Source organism: Daphnia magna, linkage group LG7 (assembly GCF_020631705.1).
Source record: "Daphnia magna isolate NIES linkage group LG7, ASM2063170v1.1, whole genome shotgun sequence".
In the NCBI taxonomy this organism is placed as follows: Eukaryota; Metazoa; Arthropoda; class Branchiopoda; order Diplostraca; family Daphniidae; genus Daphnia; species Daphnia magna.
The window spans coordinates 2,248,453-2,270,270 of record NC_059188.1 but is presented as its reverse complement, the minus strand read 5'-3'; the positions used below and the strand labels follow the sequence as shown (position 1 = coordinate 2,270,270).

The following is a 21,818-nucleotide window of genomic DNA, read 5'->3' as shown; positions in this document are numbered from 1 at the left end:
CACCAGATCGCCATCAATAGCAAGATGAAGGTATATATTTGCCGTGCAAGTTTAGTGAAGCGAATTTTGGCATTTGCTTATTCATCTTTTATGCAAATTTTTTTTTTTAAATTACGTACTTGTAGTCGCAATGCAAAACCGCAACGGCAATCGTCTTTGGGGCGTTCGCCTTGGCAGTCTGGAGTTCTCCGGCCAAATCTTTGTTCGGCAGTGACCATGAGCCCATATCGGCTTTTCGTTTAATTCCTTGGATTCATCTTAATCTTCCAGTTGCTTACAATGGTCAGCCTTCCGGCTTGCTTTATCCCATTACCAGCAGTCATCTATACAATCAGCGCAATCATGTCCCAAAAACGTACAGTTTCCCTTTTGGTGTCCAGCGTCAGTCCCCCAGCTTTCTGTATCCAATGGTGAGCGGTGCATTCGTCACGATTGGAAGGATTCAACGGGCGTGCAGAATGGGATGCACACCAGACGGACCGTTTCTGAGGATGTGATTATGCCAAGTTTCGATTCGGTTCCACGTCACGCAAGTTTCACTGACAAATCCTTTTTGTCATTCTTCAGCAAGGTGGTCATGCCCGTTAGATTTGTCAACCGAATCAGCACGTTCCCAAATCTCCGAGTAACTTACAAAAACATTACTTTGACCGGACTCGCCATTGGCTAGTAGCCTACAACGCCAACGAATGGCATACACAATAGTGAATACCTTATTTTTGTTAGTAATTACGAATCCCATTAAATAACTTGTTTTCCTATATGGCGATCACTCAGTTTAAAGTTCATGTCCAGTCTTAATTATTTCTGTTCGCAAAACTGGCTTTGAACATTGTATTTGATTTAATAAATATTTGTTCGTTCAAATTCGAGTTGTCTATGTTTCTTTGTCAAACACTAACAGATCTTTTGTGTGTTATTTTAACAATCGATTTGACTGTTGGTTTAGCTTTGACCAAAGTGTTGATATACGGCGCGGAGTAAAACGTGAAGATTGCTTTTTTTGTGTGGACAAATTGCAAGGTGTGATTATTAAGAAGATCAACTGGTAATATCTTCGCTAACTCGGAGAAAGCTAGGATTTCTTTTCCACATACACTGACGGCCAGAGATCCAGCGTTATTAAAACCCCAATTTAAGGGAATATACGCTCAAAAAAACTTTCTCGGTCAAATGACATGTTGCGTATTTACTTGCATAATTATACAGCACACGTTAAAGTACCAGCACTTTTGCGCAAAAGCGGAGCGGGGCAATTTTCAATTAAAACCGGTTTTTCTCACTTGCATCTGTTTTTTAAATTTTTTATTACACGATATTAAAGGCTATTAAATGCTTCATTTTACCCCTTTTTGCCTATGTACGTGTTTGCATATTTATACTTTTTTCGCTAGAGCTTTACATGCATAGCACTAAATTCTTTAAAATAAGAGGAAGCATATGGCAAATAAATTAAATGGTGCCAACATTAGTGTTAAAAGAAATGTGTCCTACTCGGGGCTTTATGGCAAGATCGGTACATATATATTTTTGGCGAAAATGTGTTGTATATCTATACGTAATTTGACTTGATCAGCAATTCTCTTAAATAATATATTATGAAATGTAAATGTTTCATTTGATTTATCTTGAATAAAAGCGATTACTTTTATTCAAGAGAAACTTTCGTAGGCCAGAGTGAAATTGGAAATGGTGCGGCACATCTGTTCAATTTGGCGGTTCAGCTCTTTCGGTCCGCAGCTGAAAACGTCCACCCGCTCCCTGAATAAAGAATCGTTAATTAAACCGGATGAATTGAAGGAATTGAAAAAATTCACGTATAAAAATAAAACTGCAGTGAAAGTGAAAGAAAAAAAGGGTGGAAATGAAACGTTTTTGATTGTATCCTACGCATATCAATGTATACCTTGAATAACTCTCTTTCCATGACGTGAAAAGCTCCGACCACTTTGGACGACCATATTCCAGTCGCCGAAGTAGATTGGGGTATTTTTTACCTAGAAGGTTTTCTACCTATAAACAAATGAGCCAATCGTATTTTAAAAAAAAATTTACATTTTCTTTTTTAGTTCTATTTTCGTCAACGCACTGGAGAGAAACCGCCAGAATGAGAGCCCCCAGGCGCTGGGCGTGTTATGTGCAGTCTAATTTCCAGCTTGTCCGGAACAGGACTGGCCCAGGCATCCTCAATCAGTTGATCGATGGCTGGCGATGCCCACAAAAGGCTTTCGGCCGTCTGGACACAAAACACGATGTGCAGGCGATCCGGTCGGGCATGCCAGCCGTTCCGTCTAGCGGGTGAGGATAAAATAACCAAACACGTGTGTATAGACTACAATCAATGTCACGAGCTGATTGTAAAATGGCTTTAATTCAATTATACATTAAATTGTGGATGACGCACAAGAAAGGCGTGAATCCGATACCACCGGCTATGCAGATGACCGTTTTACTGTTCAAGACGCCGCAAAACGGACTGGAAAATGGGCCATCCACGTAAAGTTCGATGTCATCTCTTCGTGCTTCAACGCCTAGGAGACTCTTTAATTGCTCTAATTGACGATGTTAAATTGCAGCCCGATAGGTTTTTGAAATAAAATCATTTCAACGTTTAGCTTCACGACGCAAATGATCCATAATTTGTATCATACATACTGCACCAATCGCCCCTAGTTTTCATGTGAACGGTCCAGCTAGCATGAGTCAAATCACAACACTACCAAAGATTTCAAATAAATAAAAAAACATTTTCAATTTTTAAATATAAAGGGGGAAGGGGGGGGTTAATAAAAACACGCACCGATGAGAGTGAAAATGGATGCCATTCAAAACCAGATATCACCGGACACTGAAGAAGAACGTACTATAAAAAAAAGAATTAATCGTTACAAAATACATTCTTTTAAAAAAGAAATGAATAATGAATGAGTGAAACGAACTTGTCCGGGTTGAGAATGACTCATCCAGCGATCAACGACCACTTCGATAACGTCTGGTTCGTGCACGACGACTCGGGTCACGTGAACGGGCTGGCGTCTACTGACTCTGCGCCAGCTCCAATCAACGAGGTAAAACGCAAGAGGGATCGTTACATACAACCAAGTGTATCCCTTCATGGGGATGAAAACAGGAGGTGGCCTATCTTCATCGTCAGCGTTTCCTGGCCAATGGTCACGCCAATTTGTTTGCTCCTTCAGCATCCCACTATCGCATATAGACAACAACAACAACAAAAAAATTATCAATGAAATCACGGAAAGCTTTTAGCTGCGTGTCTGCAAACATTTTACACCGCCGTTAACGCTGCTCAATTATGGTAGCACTCCTCACCTTGTGGGATGGAAAACAAGCAGGACTAAAAAGGGGCCGAAAAGGAAGTGATGGCTGTAATAAAAAGTATTGTAGTGACGGGTGCGGAACCAACTGGCAGATGTCACCAGTATCAAGGCCAGGATCAGCATCATCAGCACTCCCGTAATTCCTGGAACTAAGTCAGCCGGAACAACAGGTATATATATATATATCACCTTATTATTATTATTACTTTTGTTTTGTTTGCTTGTTCTATTCATCGTAGAAAACTCGGATTGATTTACCTGTTTTGAAAACTAATTGGAAAGCATCCTGACCGGGAGAATCGGCGATGTTGACATCAGGCCATCGATGGTTGTAATAGCGGGAACAATTGACTGCGTTAACCAAATGCGCCCCAGTGTGAACAACTGGCATGGTACAAATGAAATGAGTTAGTAAAACGCGTGTCACATTCAGATTCGGATGGGATCAGGATGTTTCGATTTACCCGATGCGAAGATGACGGTTATAGCGCAAGTGATGTGAAAACGCTCAGTTTGATTGAAAAATGATCGGATTCGACGGGACGATAGGCCGCATTTGTTCAAAAAATGGCAACAGCAAAGGTGGATGCTGGTGATTGCCTGCTTGCAGGTCGGAAGCAGAATAAGAGCGCAGCTCACGTTCAAAACGGCTCCCGAACCGCGTGAAATGCAAAGTCCGCTCTACGCGTCATATAAATAATTACAACAACAACAACAACAAATAACTAAGATGCTTCCCTCCCTTTAAAACAAGAAAAATACTTTAAGAAGAAAAAAAAAACAAAAAATCATGTGACTCACTCCCAATATTTGGTAGAGGTAATAATATTGAGGCTGGCCTTTGTAGAGTCGATAAGTGTTCCAGAAAATGATGCCGTTCACTAATAGCCAGACAGCCTTTATTTGACAATTAAATGAAAACAAACAAATAAAATTGAATTAAGAAAAAAAAAATAAATAAATAAGGGTGTCAGATAACTTACGTGAAAGCCGCATGATGGGCGGAGCCAACGTGAAGAAAACATGTTGACCATATTTGGCCCTTTTAAGTACGAGCGACTCTGTAAGAACCGATGCGGATTCACGTGTTGTCTTCAAACATTGTTGCAAGTAGATCGGTTTGGTGATTGCCGTCAAACTTTGTCGTCTTGCAGACGGTGTGTCCAGCAAACAAGCTGAAAATGTCGTTAAGAGCAGCGTGATTTTTGAACTTTTGCTTTCACTGAGCGACGCATTGACACTGCGTCGAACAAAAGACTGCTAGGTTTTAAGGAGAGACCACTCACTCTCTCTCTCTCTCTCTCTGTCTCTTCTGGTTATGTACATGCAACCGCAAGCAACCCAGTCTTTCGTTGCCATGGCAACACATCCCAAAAAGATGAGTTTCATCTCCTTCTTTGCCTCCCCTTCTCTTCTAGTCGACTGAAAATAAACCCTAAATGGAAATACAGTACGTACGTTTCGAGTCATATCCACCGTCTGCATCGGAAAATGCTCAGAGTCGGGTCGGTACGATTTCCCTCCGGCCTTCTTTTCTAACCCTCCCCCCCCCCCTCCCAAAAAAGAAACACGAATTTTGTCTGTAAAAATATACAAGATGATAAATCATTCAAGAACTTGTTACACAAAAATTATGTATTTCCTGTTTTGTTTCGTTTTGTTTTTTTTTCGTTTGTCTTTGTATGGCAATTAGTTGGCCTCACCTATAAGTTACATGTACGGTGTTAAAACAAAAAAGGAAGATAAAAAAAAACAAAAGACGGACGCGCTGTATATCATATTCGGTTACAGCAGGAGAGTGAAAACTTGCTCAGTTCTACTTGAAGGATGGCCTTGGATCTCTCTTTCCTCTTCCACTTCAAAATATCTTGTATCCTTGTTTATTTTAAAGAGTTTCCCACAGTCATTTCCCGAAAAGCATGTCGGCTTTCCAGCACAGATAGATCTACTATATTTATTTCTTTAAAAAAAAAATAGAAAAAAGAAAATCAAACGAGGATAGACATGCAACAAAGACCCCCTGAATTCTCAAGAGTTAATCAGCGTAAACGGGAGGCTGGCTGGCGACGAAATATCGGCTGCGCTGGCCGTCAGCTTGAACAGGGGTCCGCCATAAAACCTGTTGAAAAATACAAAATGTCCACTTAAAAAACGTACTCCCCGCAAAGGATACCCTTATTTAAATAGAGGGTGTGTGGGGGGGATCAATGAATAAATTTTGATTTAAACGCGCTGTCCGTCCAAAAATAGTAGGTCAAAGGTGAATGAAATTGGTTAATGCTCTGTAACTGCGAGGGGAGTAAAGACATTTCAAAGGGAGAGAGTATGTATTCAAAGCACGGAGACGCATGTTTAGTATAGTGGGATGACAAAGATGATTGTACATTAAAGCTGGCATTTGTTTTTAAAGCGTACGTTCCAGTACCAAAGCACGACAATGTATGTGGACATTTAAAAATATATATATATATATATTGTATGAATTATTTCGTATTCAATCGATTTTTAGCGCAATTAAATGATTGATGGGCTGATAGCGTTAGAATCTAAATGCTGAAAAAACACCGTCCTGCGGATTTTTCTTTTTTTTTTAACATTTGGGGATCGAATATTTACGAGTGGAACAAGCACAAACAGTATACGCCATCTAGTAGACATGCTTGTCTACCACTGGAACGTTAAGTACCTTTGAAGCGACATAATAGCCGTTACGGATATTCCTGTCATCGGGGAGATGTTGAGCGGCTCTGCGGCCCTGTGTGAAGTCACTGGATCGAGCACGATTGTAACGCGGCGGGACGTCGTCATAATTAACGTAGCGTAACGATCTCCTGGCGAAAGGCGATTCGTCCAGTTCTATGGCGGGACGAGCCCGTCTCACGAATTGGTCCCTGTGACCCGACTGATGGGCACGTCTGGCCGGAGTGCGAGCCGAACGTTTCGTCTGAAAGAAGTTGTCTCCATCTGTCGGTTCCTGCCCGCCGACTCCGATGACATATTTGGGCAGATTGTTCTCCAGCGTAACATCAGACGACAGCTGCTGCTGCTGTCGAACCGACTGCTCAGTCAAGTAGGGAGGATAACGCGGATAGTTTTCGCTGTCGAAGCTGTTGAATTCCGTCTCGAATTTGAATGGGCTGTTCGTCTGTAGGTCGTTGAGCTGTCGCACGTCGTGATGGACAGCCGGTCTGGTGGTGACTGAAATGGGTGAGTCATCAAAATCGTCTTTGGATTCTGGGGCGGTGTAAGCTGGCGGTATTGAGTAAAACGTGTTATCGTCGTTGGATTGCGTCAATGGTGGGGAATCGAAAATCGGCTGGAAGGAGGAATATTCCAATTCGTCTGGAAAGCCGTTCGATTCACGACCTTTGCGACCCGTTTGAAGGAACGGATCGAACGCGTAATAATTGCCGATGATTTCTTCAAAAGCCGCGGCTTTGATACTATCCGGGAAGCCGTCCTCGTATTGAGATGAACATAAACCAACTATGGTAAATAGTATCACGAGTTTGACGCAAAACTATTTAACCCACACCCCAAAAGAAGATGTAGCTACATTTATTTGTGTCAAGTTATGGCAAAGTATTAGGTAATGAAGACCTACCATGATTGTACTTTGATATACAAGGTAATCCGAATTATCGATAGTGTATAGTGAACTGAAGATGGGGACCGGTTGAGGGAGAATGAGTCGATTTAGCAAGTCCACCCATTCCTTTATATACGTACGTAGTAGACGCGGAGCAATATCAACAACAAAAAGTGGGAGCTTTCTCCACTTAGAGGCACATGCGAGGGGAGCCGATAGGCTTCACAGTCTACACTCCGTCTTTCTCTTTCTTTTCATCCGTCCAACGAACAACTACCTGCGCTCTTCGCTCGTAAAAGAAGATGAAATAACTTGAGCTGGTATTAAAATGTACGACGACCAGGGGCTGGATGACCATATGTCGCTGCTTATATCGCCTACATCCTCTTTGAAATAGGCCACTGGACCATCAGCATTCATCTCAACTGATGTATGAGTCTACACCTTTAAGAATAAAGAGCGCGCTATTAAAAAAAAAACACTTTTGCAAATCCGTTCGTATTGAGAAGTTGCGTGTTCATTGCAAACTTATGTCTGTGCACTAGGCTACAGAAATACAATAGCTATAAGCTGAACAGGTACGTTCTCAAAGATCGCCCAATGATTTGTCAAATATCTGCCCGTTTCTCTCGGAAATCGTTACGCAACGCTGTGTTTTGACTCTTGCAATAATAAAAGTTTTCAGAAAATCTCTTATTTCCAAACAATTTGTCGTCATTCAAAACATCAAATTGTTCGATTATTGCTGGCCGGATTTTTCTTGTTCCCCTTTTTTTCTTTTGGCGGGGGAGGGGAAGGGGGGTGGGACGAAGGAATCAACAAGTGCATTGGAGCCTGGATGATTATTGGCTATGGCGTGGGAAAGAGTTCGGGAATCTGGCCTCATCGGTCATCGCGTGATTGAGGCATAATTTTCGTTTACGAGAGACCTTCGAGTGCACTTAAAAAAAAAATATATGTTAGAGAGGTGTTCTGACTGGCTTGTTATCCAGAGCGCATACACGTCCAAAGACTTGCGGGTGAAAAGCTGCCTGCAGTCATTTTTGGAATTTCAAACAGTTTTTCGCTGTCACGATATTTTTGGTTAAATGCTTAAGCGTTTGGGTCGTTATGGTTGCGACCAGCTCTTAGACTTGATCATAGTGGTATACTTTCTTGAACTTTCTTTCGAAATGAATTATGTCAATCATCACTAACCTACTGTGTGTACTCTCAACAGGTAGATATTTTGGCGATACTGGGCGACATTATAGTTTGCACTACATTTCGCCAAACCATCAAATAACATTTTTTATATCTCATCCGATGTGCATGGCTGAATTTTTCGTGTGAACGTCGGTTACGATAAGTGTATACGTTTGCTTCAATATTTTTCACACACACATCACAAAGCAGATGGCTGCGTCTAGTGTAACTAACACTATGGCTGATTCGATTTTTCTTTTAACTTTATCGTATTTAACTTGATAGAAAATTTTTAAAAATTTAATACTTTCCGCATAAACTATCCGAAACTATCCAAATTTTAAAACAAGTTTTCACTTCCAACAAAAACAAGAAAAACTTTCGTTTTCGACATATGTTATATCTCCCAATTGAAAACCCCGCCACTTTCCAGTGCAGTCGTAATAAGACAAGTCATTGTGCAATTGTCTGTAAAAAATAATAAAAAAATGGTGAAAGAAAAAATTAGCGGTAGTCTACTGCTTTAAAAGAAACGTTGTCACCATGCTTATCTTTCGGCGATTAGGAAATATAAAAGACACGCAGGCATCAATGTCAGCCGATGTACGTATAAGAGATACAAAGGTATATAGTATACCTTTAGGACTTTCCACGCCTTTAGCGTAATGATGAAAACTTTCACCGTTTTCAATCATCTTTCGTGCAGCTAAAACTATATGGCTATTCGGTATATCTATTCCTCGCTATACTGCTTCAATTTATGTTTCCTGCTGGACATATTTCCATTGTTCCAGTTTGTCGGAATTCGTTTTTTCGAGAAATTTCGTCTATTCTTTTTGTGCCAGGAAATTCCTTGGACGAAATTCAGTAAACGGATGTAGTGTTTTAGACAGCTTGAACAGAAAACTGCGGTCAGCTTAGGAACGTCAAGCGAAATGCTTTAAATACCGCTAATGGTTTAAGAAAACATTTGAGTGGTAAGTTCGTCTAGTGCGATTGAATGCTGTTGACTCACGCACTTAGCACCTACAATTTTCCGTTTGAATAATAACGGACGGCTTTATAGTTTAATGAAAAGAAAGTGGAAAATGCGTATAGACCTATTCATCGTTCAACAATGCCAGTTTTCACCAGGTCCATCAACTAATTTCTTTTTTATTCGTTTTGTGATTTCCACATCATCCTCAAATTTCTTCATCTCCTAATTTATCGGAACGACATCAGTGTGTTTCTGTTCTTCGCCATGAACCGAAGACATTCCTACATCGCATTGCGTGATCGAGTTGTAGAATTACCTACACCTTAAAATACAGTAACAGACTTGTTTTGTTGTTTTATTTTTTTAAAAAAAGGCCATTGGAACAAAATTAGCCGTTAGCGATACAACCAGTGTGCATTCAGTCGAAGTGGAATAATAGGTAAAGATTCAAAGTTCTGGAAAGAATCGAGGTAGCCTAAAGAAAGTTACAGCTTCTCGCTGTCGTTATTCTCAAACACACTCGGATGTCGATGAGGCCGAGACGTTTCATCTCGATTTTATTTTATTTTTTCTTAGAAAGCCGTTGCTAGCAATACGCCTAAAAGACTAATAATAACCCACCGGCCTTCCATTGCCTGTTGGGTTTTTTATTTTTACTAGTTTCTAGTGTTGCTAGAATATGGCCATTGCAGGGGGAAAAATGAACTATCAATTTATTAAGTGGGTTAACGGAGCGAGCCGTCCAGCACCATCATCTTCACCTAGACAAATAAGGAAGTTTTTCTGTGTTAAAAGAAACAGCAGCAGTTATAATGCTCAATTAATAATTATAAGCGTCGTTGAGCTGCAACAGGTAAACAGGTACGGTAACCTCTTTCATATAGCCTACACGGCTTTAATCTGCAAAAATTTTCTCTTATTGCACCAAAAGCCATTTATCTTACTGTTGCGTTAAAAATGACGTTAATTCGCGTGAAGAAAGAAGCCAAATTTTCCTTTTAGATTGATTGTCTGCACAATAAATAGGTTGTTGAACTAAAGATGTGACGCGAGAAATTTTCAAATTAGGAATGACAGTTATTGTCGTATGCTATCGTCTCTCGAAGCAAAAGGAATAAAGCAATCAGGATAAGTCTTTTCAACACCTGGTTACAAAATTATACGAATGATTCTACGCCTCCACTCCAAGATCCTTGTTTGCTATTGCTTGACCAATGGTCCAACGCCAATCACTTCAAAAGTTCGTCATATAAAGTCAAACCCGATTCTCTCGGAACGTTGAGTATTCTTTATTACCAATATCTTTTAAACGGTAAGACACACAAGCAGTTCTTTTTGTTACTTAAGTGCTATCACTTGACTTTCTCATTAGAAACGCGTTCAAAGTATAAATCTCTTAGGCATTAGAAAATGGAACTGTCGCCAAGAACACTGGGCCTATATCTTTCCTACAGCAAGAAATAAATTCCAATTCGAACGGCATACTGGTGATTTGATTTTAAATCGTACTGACCACTTCCATCTGATATACCCGCGGATATAATGGATTTTATATTTTTGTAGACGATTTTACTGGGCTACTGTTGCGGAATTAGGCTTAAGACACGAAAAGCTTCTAGTTCTAAGTATGGAAAAGCTGTTGAGCAATATGTAAACGAGGATTAACTCGAGAAAGCTCATTACTGCGTGACAGCTTATAACCTATTAAAAGCACTAAATCGAGAAGGAAAAACGCTTCCAAAGGTGTTGTATCATTAAAGTGAAAAGAATCTAATTTCAATCGAGAAACGACTAATAGCCACCTGGTGAGCCATTCATGTAAATAGGTTGGAGCGTCTGCAATTTGATCTAGAACCTGTTAACTTGAGTTCGCGGACTTTCGAACTAACTAGGTTTTAATTTTGATCATTTAGACCTTTTATAACCATGGCAGATGATGAGTTTGATCAAGATGAGTAAGCAACTTTAAAATTTATACCTATCCTTGATCGTAACGTGCATGTTTTTCTGTTATTTAGCGTCAACGACGATTTCGAAGATGCCGAAGAAGATGATAACATGGATGAAATGGAACAGCCAGATGATGATGCACAAATTGATCTACTTCAGCAAGGAGAAGGAGGGGGTGGTCAATTGCAATCTAAGCGAATTACAACACCTTACATGACAAAGTATATGCAAACTTGGGCAGAGCTGTCTGCCTCCGAAGAACAATAATAACAAAATTAACATTTTAGGTATGAGAGAGCCAGAGTTTTAGGAACCAGAGCCCTACAAATAGCAATGTGTGCTCCAGTAATGGTTGAATTGGAAGGTGAAACAGACCCTCTTCAAATTGCTATGAAAGAACTGAAGCAGAAAAAAATCCCTATAATCATTCGTCGCTATCTTCCTGATGGAAGCTATGAAGATTGGGGAATAGATGAACTTGTAATCAATGACTGACCAACATATAATACACTAAGATGTCTTTTTGATTGTACTTTGCAATTCTTTCACCATTCGTTTCCCATTGATCAGAAGGCCCCTAATTGTTGCCTTTGTAAAAAAGAAACATTGTTATAGACACTCTAAATGTGGTAAAAATTATCTTTTAAAATCCATACTTCATCAGTTTGAGATTTGTGTGCTTCAAAATCACTTCTTGCCCACTTTGCAATCTCTTCTTTTTGCCCATTATCTACTTTCCGAGCTGTTCGTAGAACTTAATGAAAAAAAAACATCTTTAAATGATTGCCAGTATGCACAAAAAAAACTAATCATGTACCTTCCCTGTACAAACTCAGGACTTCTTGTCTAAGCATAAACTGTGGGTTGGGGAAATTAGCTCTGAAATTTTTGCATCACGATACAATACCAATGTATACCTGCTTTAGAGAAAGGAATTTCTTGGGGATTTTAGAAAATGAAGACATCGTATGTTGTCCGCTGTATCGTCACCGACAAATCAAAACGTATTGGTGATTTATTTGCATAGCATTTGTACTTAAGATTGACTGCCAATTTCCTTTGTTTTTATGCTACTAAAAATATTTATTGGCTGCTACGAGTTGAAGTCGTTTGCTAAGTGAAACAAAAGAGCAACGGGAAGCGTCAGGGGGTGACCGTAACTTTTACGGGATTTAAAAACCAGGACAGAATATTGGATACGCAGATTTATTGTCTTTGGACAACGTAAAACAATCAGGAAAATTATCGGGAAAATTGCCGTTTGTCATTTGATTTCTGTCCAACTTGACGATATATACTTGCTTTCGTACGATGTTTCACTCCCCCAGTATCTCCAAAGTTTCCTTGGCGTTTGCGGGGACGGTCGGCTTTCGTGCTGCGCATATCTAAAAAAAAAATAAAACGTGAAAAAATGTACGAAGAAAAGAGTATCACAAGTATTTGTCATTTAAACATACTGAGGTCTACGGTAGGCGGGACTTTGAAACCAAAACTTTGGGCCACCCTAGCAAGGTCAAGTGTGTGAACGTCAAAAATGGTTTTCAAATGATGAGAATCGTAGGCACGAATGTAAGCTTTGTAAGCTTCTTTTGCTGACATATGGAGAAAGTAGTTCTTGGCGACTAACTTTTCCAGCTGTAAAAAAAAGAGGACAAAAGTTCTTATAAATGTATTAAGAATGTACCCTCTATCTATAAAAGTTTCCTTACCTGAGGTTGGATATCAGCTATTTTGCTCCACGAAAACTCAAATTCGTTAAGTGGAACTTTGGCTTGCTTCAAGTATCGCAGAAAACCTAATTCTTCTGGCCTAAGCAGAAGTAGAGCGTGACCCTTACCGCCTTGGCCGCGGGCAGTTCGTCCGACTCGATGAATGTACTCCTAGACACCATCATTAGATTACAAATTTCTCCTTATTTCCATTAAAAGCCATACCTTGGGGTCATCAGGAGGATCATACTGCACGATCCAATCTACCGCTGGAATATCAAGCCCTCTTGCAGCAACGTCAGTGCAGAGTAGGATTCCCGAATCAGCATTACAGAATTGGAAAAACGTTGTCGTTCTCTTAGTTTGTTTTTGTTTACCCTAATTCACAAAATCAATAAGATTAACACGAGAAGCATGGCAAGACTTAAGCACTGTCTTACGTGAATGCACATAACAGGAAGGTCTATGTAGTTTAGCAACTCATGGTGAAATTTAACCGACAAGCACGAACTAAAGAAGACCATAATTTTCTTCTTACGATTACGCTTTAAGAAAGAAAAGAGCATAAGAAAACGTTTTTCGGCAGGGCAAACGACATAACCTAAAGGGGGGAAATAAAAAATGATTTGCTTTAACAAAATAGCTTAGAAGAAATATTACCTTGTTCTAGACCCTCAACCGTAGCTTTTTCAACAACGTCTTCTACCCCAACAACAATCGGTTCCTTCTTGAGCGCTAAACGAGCAAGATCCTCGATTCTTTGAGTCGATGTAGCAGAAAACAACATGGTCTGTCGTTTTTCTATAATAAATAATCGGCTAACTTAAGTAAGGAGAGAACAACTAATAACGAAAGCATAAACTTACTTGGTAAAATACGAATAAGCTGCTTGAGTTCTTCTTCAAATCCAATATCGAGTACACGATCAGCTTCATCGATAATAAGACATTGAAGGTTTTTAAAGAGAAAATCTGTCGTGCTGTTCAAGTGATCGAGCAATCTACCGGGAGTTGCTACTAAAATGTTCACGCCTTTTACAAGCTTTGCAGCTTCAGCCTGTCGATTTGCGCCTCCCATAACCAGACCATAAGTATGGGAATGATGTCTAGGATGGAAAATCCATGTAAATAGACTGATTTATGACTACTTTAAAAGATGCTTTAATTTACCTCAACAACTCACGTAGCACACCAAAAGTTTGCATAGATAACTCTCTTGTAGGAGAAATAATAATTACTCCAGTACCTATCATCATTCAATTGAATGATTAAATGATCAAAAAAACTTTAAAAAAATAAAATACCGTTTCGGGGCATAAACTTTAACTTGTAGATCAGCTCAATTGCAGGTATTAGAAATGCTAATGTTTTGCCAGAACCTGTCTTGGCTTGTCCAAGCAAGTCACGTCCCTCCAACAAGTGTGGTATTGCTTTTGCCTAATATAGGGTTCTATGGTTAGCTGAGATTGAATATTGAATTCCTTCCCTAAACATTTTTACCTGAATTTCTGTCATTTGTTTTGAAACCCATTTCCTCAATGGCTTTCAAAGTTAAATCTGAAACACTGCCTTCCAGTGAAGAAAATGACTGATCACTCAGGATACCCACATTCAGTGACGAACCAGGTACTAAAAGAAGGGAAAATAATTAATTTGTTGGTCAAAACAAACTCTATAGTCATAGTTAACTTATAAACTTGTTAACCCAACTTACATTGTTGTAAATCTTCATCTTCTGGATCATCATCTTGATTGTCTTCACCAATTTTTTCACTGTCAGAACTAGCCGTTAGTTGTGTTTGTTTTGGAGCTTCCTTGGTTTTTATTTTAGGCTTCTTTGCTGGCACTAGAAATATTTTATTAAACATTAACCAAACACCCTATCTTTCTTCTACGAGTTTACTTACGTTCAGATTCAACGGCATCCTGTTCTGTTTCTGCAACTTCGGGTTCTTCTTCGTTCGATGCATCTTTTGTGAAAATTAGAACAATGGTGTAACAAGAATTTCTAGTACGAAAAAAATAACGTTTTACTACCTTCATTTTTCTTCGTAATGATCCTAAGTCGACTCTTTTCTCGCTGTTTAAGTTTGCGTTTTAGTTGAGGATCGGGCATAGACATTTTGAAAGACGCAAAGAAACACGTGCACACCTTTCTAGACGTTTGTGCAGGACGACAATGAATTTTACAATCGATTGACTTTTTTTCAATCTCGATTCATCAACAAAATTTTCTGGAAAATATAGATAACTCTTTCACATGTTAATTAAATTTTAAGCCAATTATGTTATTAAATAGAATTATGGATACAGTGTCAGCAAAATTCTTAATATTAATGGCGTATCGATAACCGAATCACTTTAACGATGGCCATGAAAAGATCGATTCTTAAGAGTTGGGTGTGTATATTGAATGGAATTCTTTTGAAATAAATGGATTCCATAGTCCATAGTCCATACCAATCCGAAAAGAAAGATTTGTCAATTCTTTAGTCCATACATTTCTATTTTCAAGACAAACACTTTAAGAATGCCTCTTGGATGACTAAACCCTTTCTTCCTCCTATATTAGACTACGCAAATCCCTCATAGCAATTGGTACCGATTGGTACAAGAAACTCCTCGGTCCTGTATTGCTTGATGGCTCGGTTTCATTGAGGTAATGGCTGAGAAAAATAAAAGCAATATTCCTTGCCTGGTACGACTTTTCGTGAGAAAGAAAATGGTAGAAAATAGGTAAGATCACAGTTAAGTAACGGCCATGAATCTTATACCAGCGTTGACCGCTTTCTTGTCCATCCGACCGATAAATTAAAACGTAAGGCTCAAAAGAAATGTTGGCAATTTTTTTTTCCAGAACGACGCGTGGGTTAAGTCGTTTATTTCAGTCCATTTATTTCCTATATTGCATTTCTCCAACTAAATTCCCTATAGTCGTAATGCGCAACTGAGATACCACAGATTTGTTCTTGGCTTCCTTTCAAAAATTACGTTGGCATTTAGTAATAGGTCTAATAGTTAAACAATAGCTGGATTAATATGCATTTGATTGTTAACATTTATCATCTCAATAATCCCTCATCAAAATTATTATTTAATCAAAGTTTATCAACTCAAAAGTCAATAAAAGCACAGTATATCTACTGTACCTAAGACGCTTACATCATGTCCATATGGCCGGGGATGAAGCCATGCCACAAACGTGGGTAGTCCAACGATGCATTTATTTATAACACACCACTCAGACAATCTCAAAGGCGTACCTTGGCAGCATAATGCAGAGCACAACTAAACAAGGTCAGCTGTAAGATGTCAAATAAATTTCTGATCACCTGTTACACGTATGAAGGCTGCTGTCGTCTTAACGTATATTTCATCTTTAAAAAAAAAATCCACTAATCTCCTAAATCCTTTAATAGACTTTTTGATAAACACAATAAATAACTCTCACGTAATTCCCCCGGAAAAGGCGTCTGCTTGTGTTGAAAACTGCGTGGAAGTTGTATGTTACGTGCACGACATACGGGCGTATTATGGAGGGTGACAAAAAGAGGACAAACAAAATCTATACCCTGGAAGTGTGGGAGGAAAAACACAAAAAACAAGAAGATGTATAAAGAGAATCACGTTATGGTAAACGCATCATATGTAATAGGGTGTAACAGCCATAAATTGGCGAGGAAGTTATGAGCCCTGGCAACCTTATAACTTATGGCTGCGTACATGTGCATGTATATATGTCCAATGCATATATATATAGTCTTTTTCAACTGACGGAAAAAGCAAAATACACAAAAGAGAAAGGCGTGGTTTTATCGAGTTCGATGCGAGGAGTTATAAAAACCACGTTACCGTATCGACAACCAAAGGGGCTATAGGTTGATGTGCAATGAAAAGAGAGGCCCATTTAATATCCGACTTCTATATATAAGCGTATATATATGCTCGAATGATTTTGTTTTGCACAGAAACTTATGAGAATGTTTCTTTTTTCTTTCAATAAATTCACGTCATCGTAGGTTAGGTTATTGGGAGTGAAATGAGACATTGATTTATCTGCGCCTATTTGAAAATATATAGGGAAGCTTTTAAGTATTTATTTGAAAATAGAGGTATTGCGAAACTGGTGTACTATACCTAGGCCTACTTAGCATATTGATAAGGTTAACGACGTAAACCGGATATATTCCGTGTGACGTTGGCTCACGCCACAAGCTCTCCATACACTCCCCATCGCTTGCGTTAAGGCGGTTATCGTTCGTGTGGGAGTAAATACATTTCAACATATATAAAGCACGTGGCAGCATGAGAGAAGTGCTTTGGTTTCCCTATGTAATATTTCCTCGCATGAAATCAGCTTCGAACAAACTAGAATTTATGAGTCGGCTATAGCTCGCATAGATCCCTTGAAAATTGCTTTGAAAAAAAAAAAGAAAAGAAATCCTATTAGAAAACACCGTTATAGTGTCTCTTGTTGGTTGCCCTTGATCCTTTTTTCTTCTTCTTCTTGATCCTGTATCGTCTATTGTCACCAAAGTACTTTGGCCTCTTTGGCCTTTTTTTGCAGAGGAAAATCCTTTTTACTGGTAACATTCGCTTGTACACGGATGGCTCATCAGGGTCTTGTGGGAGTCAACGTTTCAAGTACTGCCCACGTCGTATCGTATATACGTATAGACCTATATATATAAGTCTGTAAATGATTATAGAAGCTAGATCACGCAACGACAACTGCTGTGTCCCAGGTCACGAAAATGAACGGCACAAATGAATTGGCGTTGACAGCAACATCGGCTGTGTATAAGGATGCTCGATTAATTTCGGGTTCAATTAAAAACAATTTTCTTGGAGACGTAATGGCGTTTTTTTTAAACTCTATACGCAATTTCTTTCGATAAAAATTCGATTTTTTCTGGGATTAAGGCTATTGCGACCCATCATGTCCTGGCATTTACGCAATGAAAAAGTTTTTATTTTATTTTTTCCTTCTTTCCCCGCCCCTGTTGTATTTAAGATATCATCAGATGTATAAGCGGATGGTGAGGATTATTATACATACATATCCATGTTCTCTAGTAGTTCAGAGTTTTTGTACTGTACGCCGCAATTTTATTTTATTTTTGTTTTGTTTATATAAACAAAGAAAAGTCTATACGTGTAATAGAAAAGGGACGATTTCCCGATGTTTTTGTATCATATCTACGTTGAAACGATGTAGGCATCAACTTCTTTATATTCGACATCAAGGCAACTTAGATGCCCTCGGGTCATGTTTTTGAACCAACTTTGTTGTGGAAGCCTGAAATATGAAAGAAGCCGAGAAAAAAACAAACAAACAAAGAAGAATATGCATCGATTATTTAATATGCAAGCGATTTTCTTTTTGTTTCTATTTAGCTAAGACTTGCTTGTTTTTGTACGTGTATATAGTATAGTAAAGGCCTTTTAATTTTACCCAGAGAACAACTCTGAATGGGTTTTTTACGATTTCAAAATAAAAAAAAAAAAATAATTATGACGCACGATTTTTAAAATATACTAAATAAGAGCTATTTAAAAGAAAAATCGAACGTCAAGAGCACAATGTGGATATTATACTGTACTGATGTCATTGGTGGAATAGCGGTACGTGATACCTATCTATTTTGGCCAAACTTTATTTTCGCAAATACGCCCTATAAAGGACATTATGGCTGACGAGAAGAAGCACAGCATCCCCCCCATAAAACGTTCAATTTTCAAAGGAAAATGATAGCGTCAACATGGAGGAGGCGTCATAGCAACTGATCCTTTCACCATCTACTATAGGATTAACTGGAAAAAAAAATGAGGTTATAGGAATAACTTCTAAGTATAGACTTTGTTCCTCATATGGAATATCATCAGGTATAGGTATACGTATAGGGATAGCTAATAGTTCAATGTACATCAGCGATCCCATATTCTGTAGACTATATACGTATATATATATCTAATAGCACCTCTTTATTTCTTGTGTGTATAAGTAGTGATGGAGAAGGCCTTCGTTCATCTGGCAGGATAACATTTCTGTATAAGCTTATATAAAGGTATAGCAATCTTCAGTTTGTTATGGTTGTTTTGAAAACAAAAAATGACGCCATCGTCACTGTTAAGAAGATTCAATGTGATGTGATGTATATACAGTCTATATAGCTATATATGCGTATATAGGCTATATGCATTGGCCTGCAAACTTGTAGACCTATATAGTAGGTAACGGATATGGAGCATGTTATTGTTACGATGTGTGCTATAGGGAGGTATTAAGTATATAAGGCCACATGCTTTGTTTCTGCTAATTGAATCTCCCTTTGAACGGAGGTTTCAGTTTCCGCAAAGTGCATATGATGCCACCACCATTTGATGAACGGCCTCTCCCGTAACACGTGGCTTTTCATTTCCGTTGTTGTGATGTGCATATGTTTCGATCCCCAAAAATTGCATTTTCGACATTGATGGATCGATTCAAGGGGAAACAATATATTTAATGCGCCCTTTGATCGAATGGACGGCACTAATAGCATCTGACATTTGCACGTTGCTGATGCGTTTAGTGTTGTCTGGACTATGTCCGCGTTTGACATATGGCCGTTCCGCGAGGACGCGTTTTACAGGTCATTTTCACCAACTTAATAGCAGCGCAGCATTTAATGCGCGATCCAAATTATATTGCCGAGAGTAGTATATAGTAACAGTCAAGCATATAACATTGAATTCTATTTTGTGCAAAATGTATTCAAGACCAGTGCGGGAATTATAGTTCCCTTTTTTTATATATATATAATATTATACTGTCTATATAAGCAAGCCATTCAGGGATCATATAAAAAACAAAACGAAAAACAGTTACGTGATTGCTGGCCAACGTAAATAAACGGAGGGACTGACGAGTGATTAATTAAAGAAAATAATCGTACTCGTCTGCTTTCATTTTTTATTTTTTATTTTTTTGCTGGCTATTTGCCATAATGACCGCTCTTCGATGATGATGCGCCAAAACCACCGAAGCCAGCCGATGATCCTTGATGAATCGTATTGACACCTATAATTCGAATATAAATATGTTATAATTTATGAGGTACATCACATTCCCATCATTTTTGCGTTTTCTTATCTCGGTATATACTATATAGAGAGAGCATTGTCCATGTTTTATTCAAATGAGTGAATATATATACAAAATATAAAGAAAAAAAGCCTTGCCTTGCAAGTAGTTGCCGCCTTGAGCGCCGTAAGGTGAAGCAAATCCAGACGAGGCCAATGGAGAAACAAGGGAGCTAAATGAACCGCAAACAATGAATCAAACTTCTATATAGATATTGTTATCTAGACTATACATCTATTATACACAACATCGCAGCTTATATATATACTAACCTTCCGGCGAATCCTCCAGCACCGGAGCCAGTGCCGTAGGTGGCAGCACCACCGAATCCACCAGTCTGAAGACCACTGTAATATTTCAAAAAATTAAAGATTATAAAACTTGAATCATTTCAAAGAGGGATATATATATATAGGGTCTAATTGTTGTTGTTCATTTTGTTTGGTTCGCTGATGTGTCTTAAACTCACTGGTTCACTCCGGCGTAAACCTGGTTGACAGCAAGCATTAAACAGACGACAATCAGCTTCGCAATCATCTGTAAGTATACAACCAAAATGAAGTTGGATTAGAAAGAAAATCAATCGAGTTGTCCTATATCGACCATTTTTGCAGCGTGTGCTACACATTATAAAGCAGAGGGAGGAGGGGGTAATAATTTATCATGCAAAACGTTTCAAATGGAATCAAATGGCTATAGCAATTGCACACATTATATATGAGCTACGCTTCGCGAGTAAAAATTCCTGGTAAAAACCATCCGAACTAAAATTACATGCGGGAAAAAAAGATTTTGAAATTGATTTTCTTACCCCCTCTCCCCTCAGAGATTTGGCAGTGACCGAAAAGGTGGATACATCCAGTGAAAAACTTTGTTTTTAAGGCTAATCGATATAGGATGCGTGACAGTGAGAAGGTATATATATATATGGCAACGTAAGTATAACAGCATGATGCAACGACCGAGCTTATAATACACGGTAGATAGATACCTTTTCTAAATACAACAATCGATATACGATTTTTCTTAGTATAGACTACGCAACACACAAAGAAAAATGTTCGTTACGAAAGTTCGAAAGCAATTAAATAATTAGCCTTCGTTGTTAATCAAGAGCATTTGTTCTTATACGCAACGTATATATGTCGGTCAAAAGGATATATAGACTAACACAAACAAAAACTATGATTTGTTAATCCTCTTCTTTAAATATAGGCCTACAGCTTAGAACTATAATATAGAACCATTTATTTTGACTATATATAATAGTTAAATTTCAGCTCACCTTGAAAGTAGTTGAGCTTATTGAGTTCATTTTAAAGTTCTCTTTTCTTTTTTAAAAAGGCTGTGCAAATGATGCTATGCAATCGCTGTGGGAACTATCACTGACTGAATTCCAAGTCAAGCCTACCGGCTTTTTAAAGCCATCCTGATTTTACGCGACCCTCTCTCTGATAAGTCATGGCCTGATTGTTATATTCATCAGCCTCTTGTCTCTCTCTCTCTCTCTCTCTGTAGATTCTTAAGAATAAAAGGGGAAAAAAACTAAACAATTATCTAATCGTGATGAGAGAAGCTTCCGTCTTTTTAGAAATCTAAAAATCGAGATGGACGAACAAACGACAACATGAAAAATCTCGAAACGATTATTAAAGAATCAATCACGATTTTTGTTTTTTTTCCACCCCATTTAAATGAACTTCTACTTTCTCTTTCGGGCTGGTTTTCATTGAGATGTTCATCAGTCATTTCGGTCGAGCAACCACAGCACAGCCAAACGAAAAAAAAAAAAAACGCTTTGATTGTATTATAACGACGACTTCGCCGTTTGTTTTTGCCGTCATAAAAATAAACGATTCGTTATGCAGGATGCTTGAAAAAAAAAAAAATGAGAATTATAAGCCGTTCCGTTATTTAAAAACGGAAGCCGCTCTTAATTGTAA

The 21,818-nt window shown here is 38.5% G+C and overlaps 6 protein-coding genes across 8 annotated transcripts; 1 reads left to right on the top strand and 5 right to left on the bottom strand.

Annotated features, from left to right (window-relative positions):
- Positions 1–1,472: 1,472 nt before the first annotated feature.
- Positions 1,473–4,720, bottom strand: LOC116927726 (NADPH oxidase 4). 3 transcript variants are annotated; one of them, XM_032934770.2, is made up of 12 exons: positions 4,322–4,720; positions 4,140–4,235; positions 3,803–4,019; positions 3,597–3,689; positions 3,331–3,487; positions 2,940–3,204; positions 2,801–2,863; positions 2,656–2,716; positions 2,384–2,552; positions 2,090–2,291; positions 1,907–2,013; positions 1,473–1,761 (listed from the first exon to the last, which is right to left on the bottom strand). In XM_032934770.2, exons 1-12 carry the CDS (start codon positions 4,370–4,372, stop codon positions 1,653–1,655), a joined length of 1,590 nt encoding a protein of 529 aa, XP_032790661.1. In that variant the 5' UTR covers positions 4,373–4,720; the 3' UTR covers positions 1,473–1,652. The 3 variants fall into 3 exon arrangements, 2 of the variants coding, with proteins under 2 accessions (XP_032790661.1, XP_032790660.1); XM_032934769.2 differs by having other exon boundaries at positions 3,597–3,722; positions 4,322–4,716; XR_006649319.1 differs by having other exon boundaries at positions 1,745–1,761; positions 1,907–1,997; positions 2,056–2,291; positions 3,597–3,722; positions 4,322–4,719.
- A 235-nt stretch (positions 4,721–4,955) lies between these two features.
- LOC116927734 lies at positions 4,956–7,104 on the bottom strand. Its single transcript, XM_032934781.2, has 3 exons — positions 6,943–7,104; positions 6,025–6,858; positions 4,956–5,457 (listed from the first exon to the last, which is right to left on the bottom strand). Exons 1-3 carry the CDS (start codon positions 6,943–6,945, stop codon positions 5,374–5,376), a joined length of 921 nt encoding a protein of 306 aa, XP_032790672.2. The 5' UTR covers positions 6,946–7,104; the 3' UTR covers positions 4,956–5,373.
- Positions 7,105–10,884: 3,780 nt separating this feature from the next.
- Positions 10,885–11,568, top strand: LOC116927783 (DNA-directed RNA polymerases I, II, and III subunit RPABC2). Its single transcript, XM_032934847.2, has 3 exons — positions 10,885–11,046; positions 11,110–11,262; positions 11,329–11,568. Exons 1-3 carry the CDS (start codon positions 11,018–11,020, stop codon positions 11,534–11,536), a joined length of 390 nt encoding a protein of 129 aa, XP_032790738.1. The 5' UTR covers positions 10,885–11,017; the 3' UTR covers positions 11,537–11,568.
- On the bottom strand, positions 11,503–12,159 carry LOC116927785 (LYR motif-containing protein 2). The gene is made up of 4 exons (XM_032934850.2): positions 11,959–12,159; positions 11,859–11,898; positions 11,698–11,795; positions 11,503–11,629 (listed from the first exon to the last, which is right to left on the bottom strand). Exons 1-4 carry the CDS (start codon positions 12,004–12,006, stop codon positions 11,552–11,554), a joined length of 264 nt encoding a protein of 87 aa, XP_032790741.1. The 5' UTR covers positions 12,007–12,159; the 3' UTR covers positions 11,503–11,551.
- Positions 12,160–12,231: 72 nt separating this feature from the next.
- Positions 12,232–14,947, bottom strand: LOC116927719 (ATP-dependent RNA helicase DDX18). Its single transcript, XM_032934761.2, is given in 14 exon segments — positions 12,232–12,426; positions 12,499–12,676; positions 12,751–12,921; positions 12,976–13,128; positions 13,191–13,351; positions 13,411–13,551; positions 13,617–13,855; positions 13,920–13,995; positions 14,054–14,186; positions 14,250–14,264; positions 14,266–14,378; positions 14,464–14,595; positions 14,657–14,719; positions 14,787–14,947. Coding segments are annotated over 14 exon segments (1,803 nt in total). The 5' UTR covers positions 14,872–14,947; the 3' UTR covers positions 12,232–12,283.
- Positions 14,948–19,484: 4,537 nt separating this feature from the next.
- LOC116927784 (keratin-associated protein 19-2) lies at positions 19,485–21,309 on the bottom strand. Its single transcript, XM_032934849.2, has 5 exons — positions 21,161–21,309; positions 20,345–20,412; positions 20,148–20,222; positions 19,974–20,047; positions 19,485–19,812 (listed from the first exon to the last, which is right to left on the bottom strand). The coding sequence occupies exons 1-5, from the start codon at positions 21,188–21,190 to the stop codon at positions 19,727–19,729; spliced, it is 333 nt and encodes a 110-aa protein (XP_032790740.1). The 5' UTR covers positions 21,191–21,309; the 3' UTR covers positions 19,485–19,726.
- Positions 21,310–21,818: the final 509 nt, after the last annotated feature.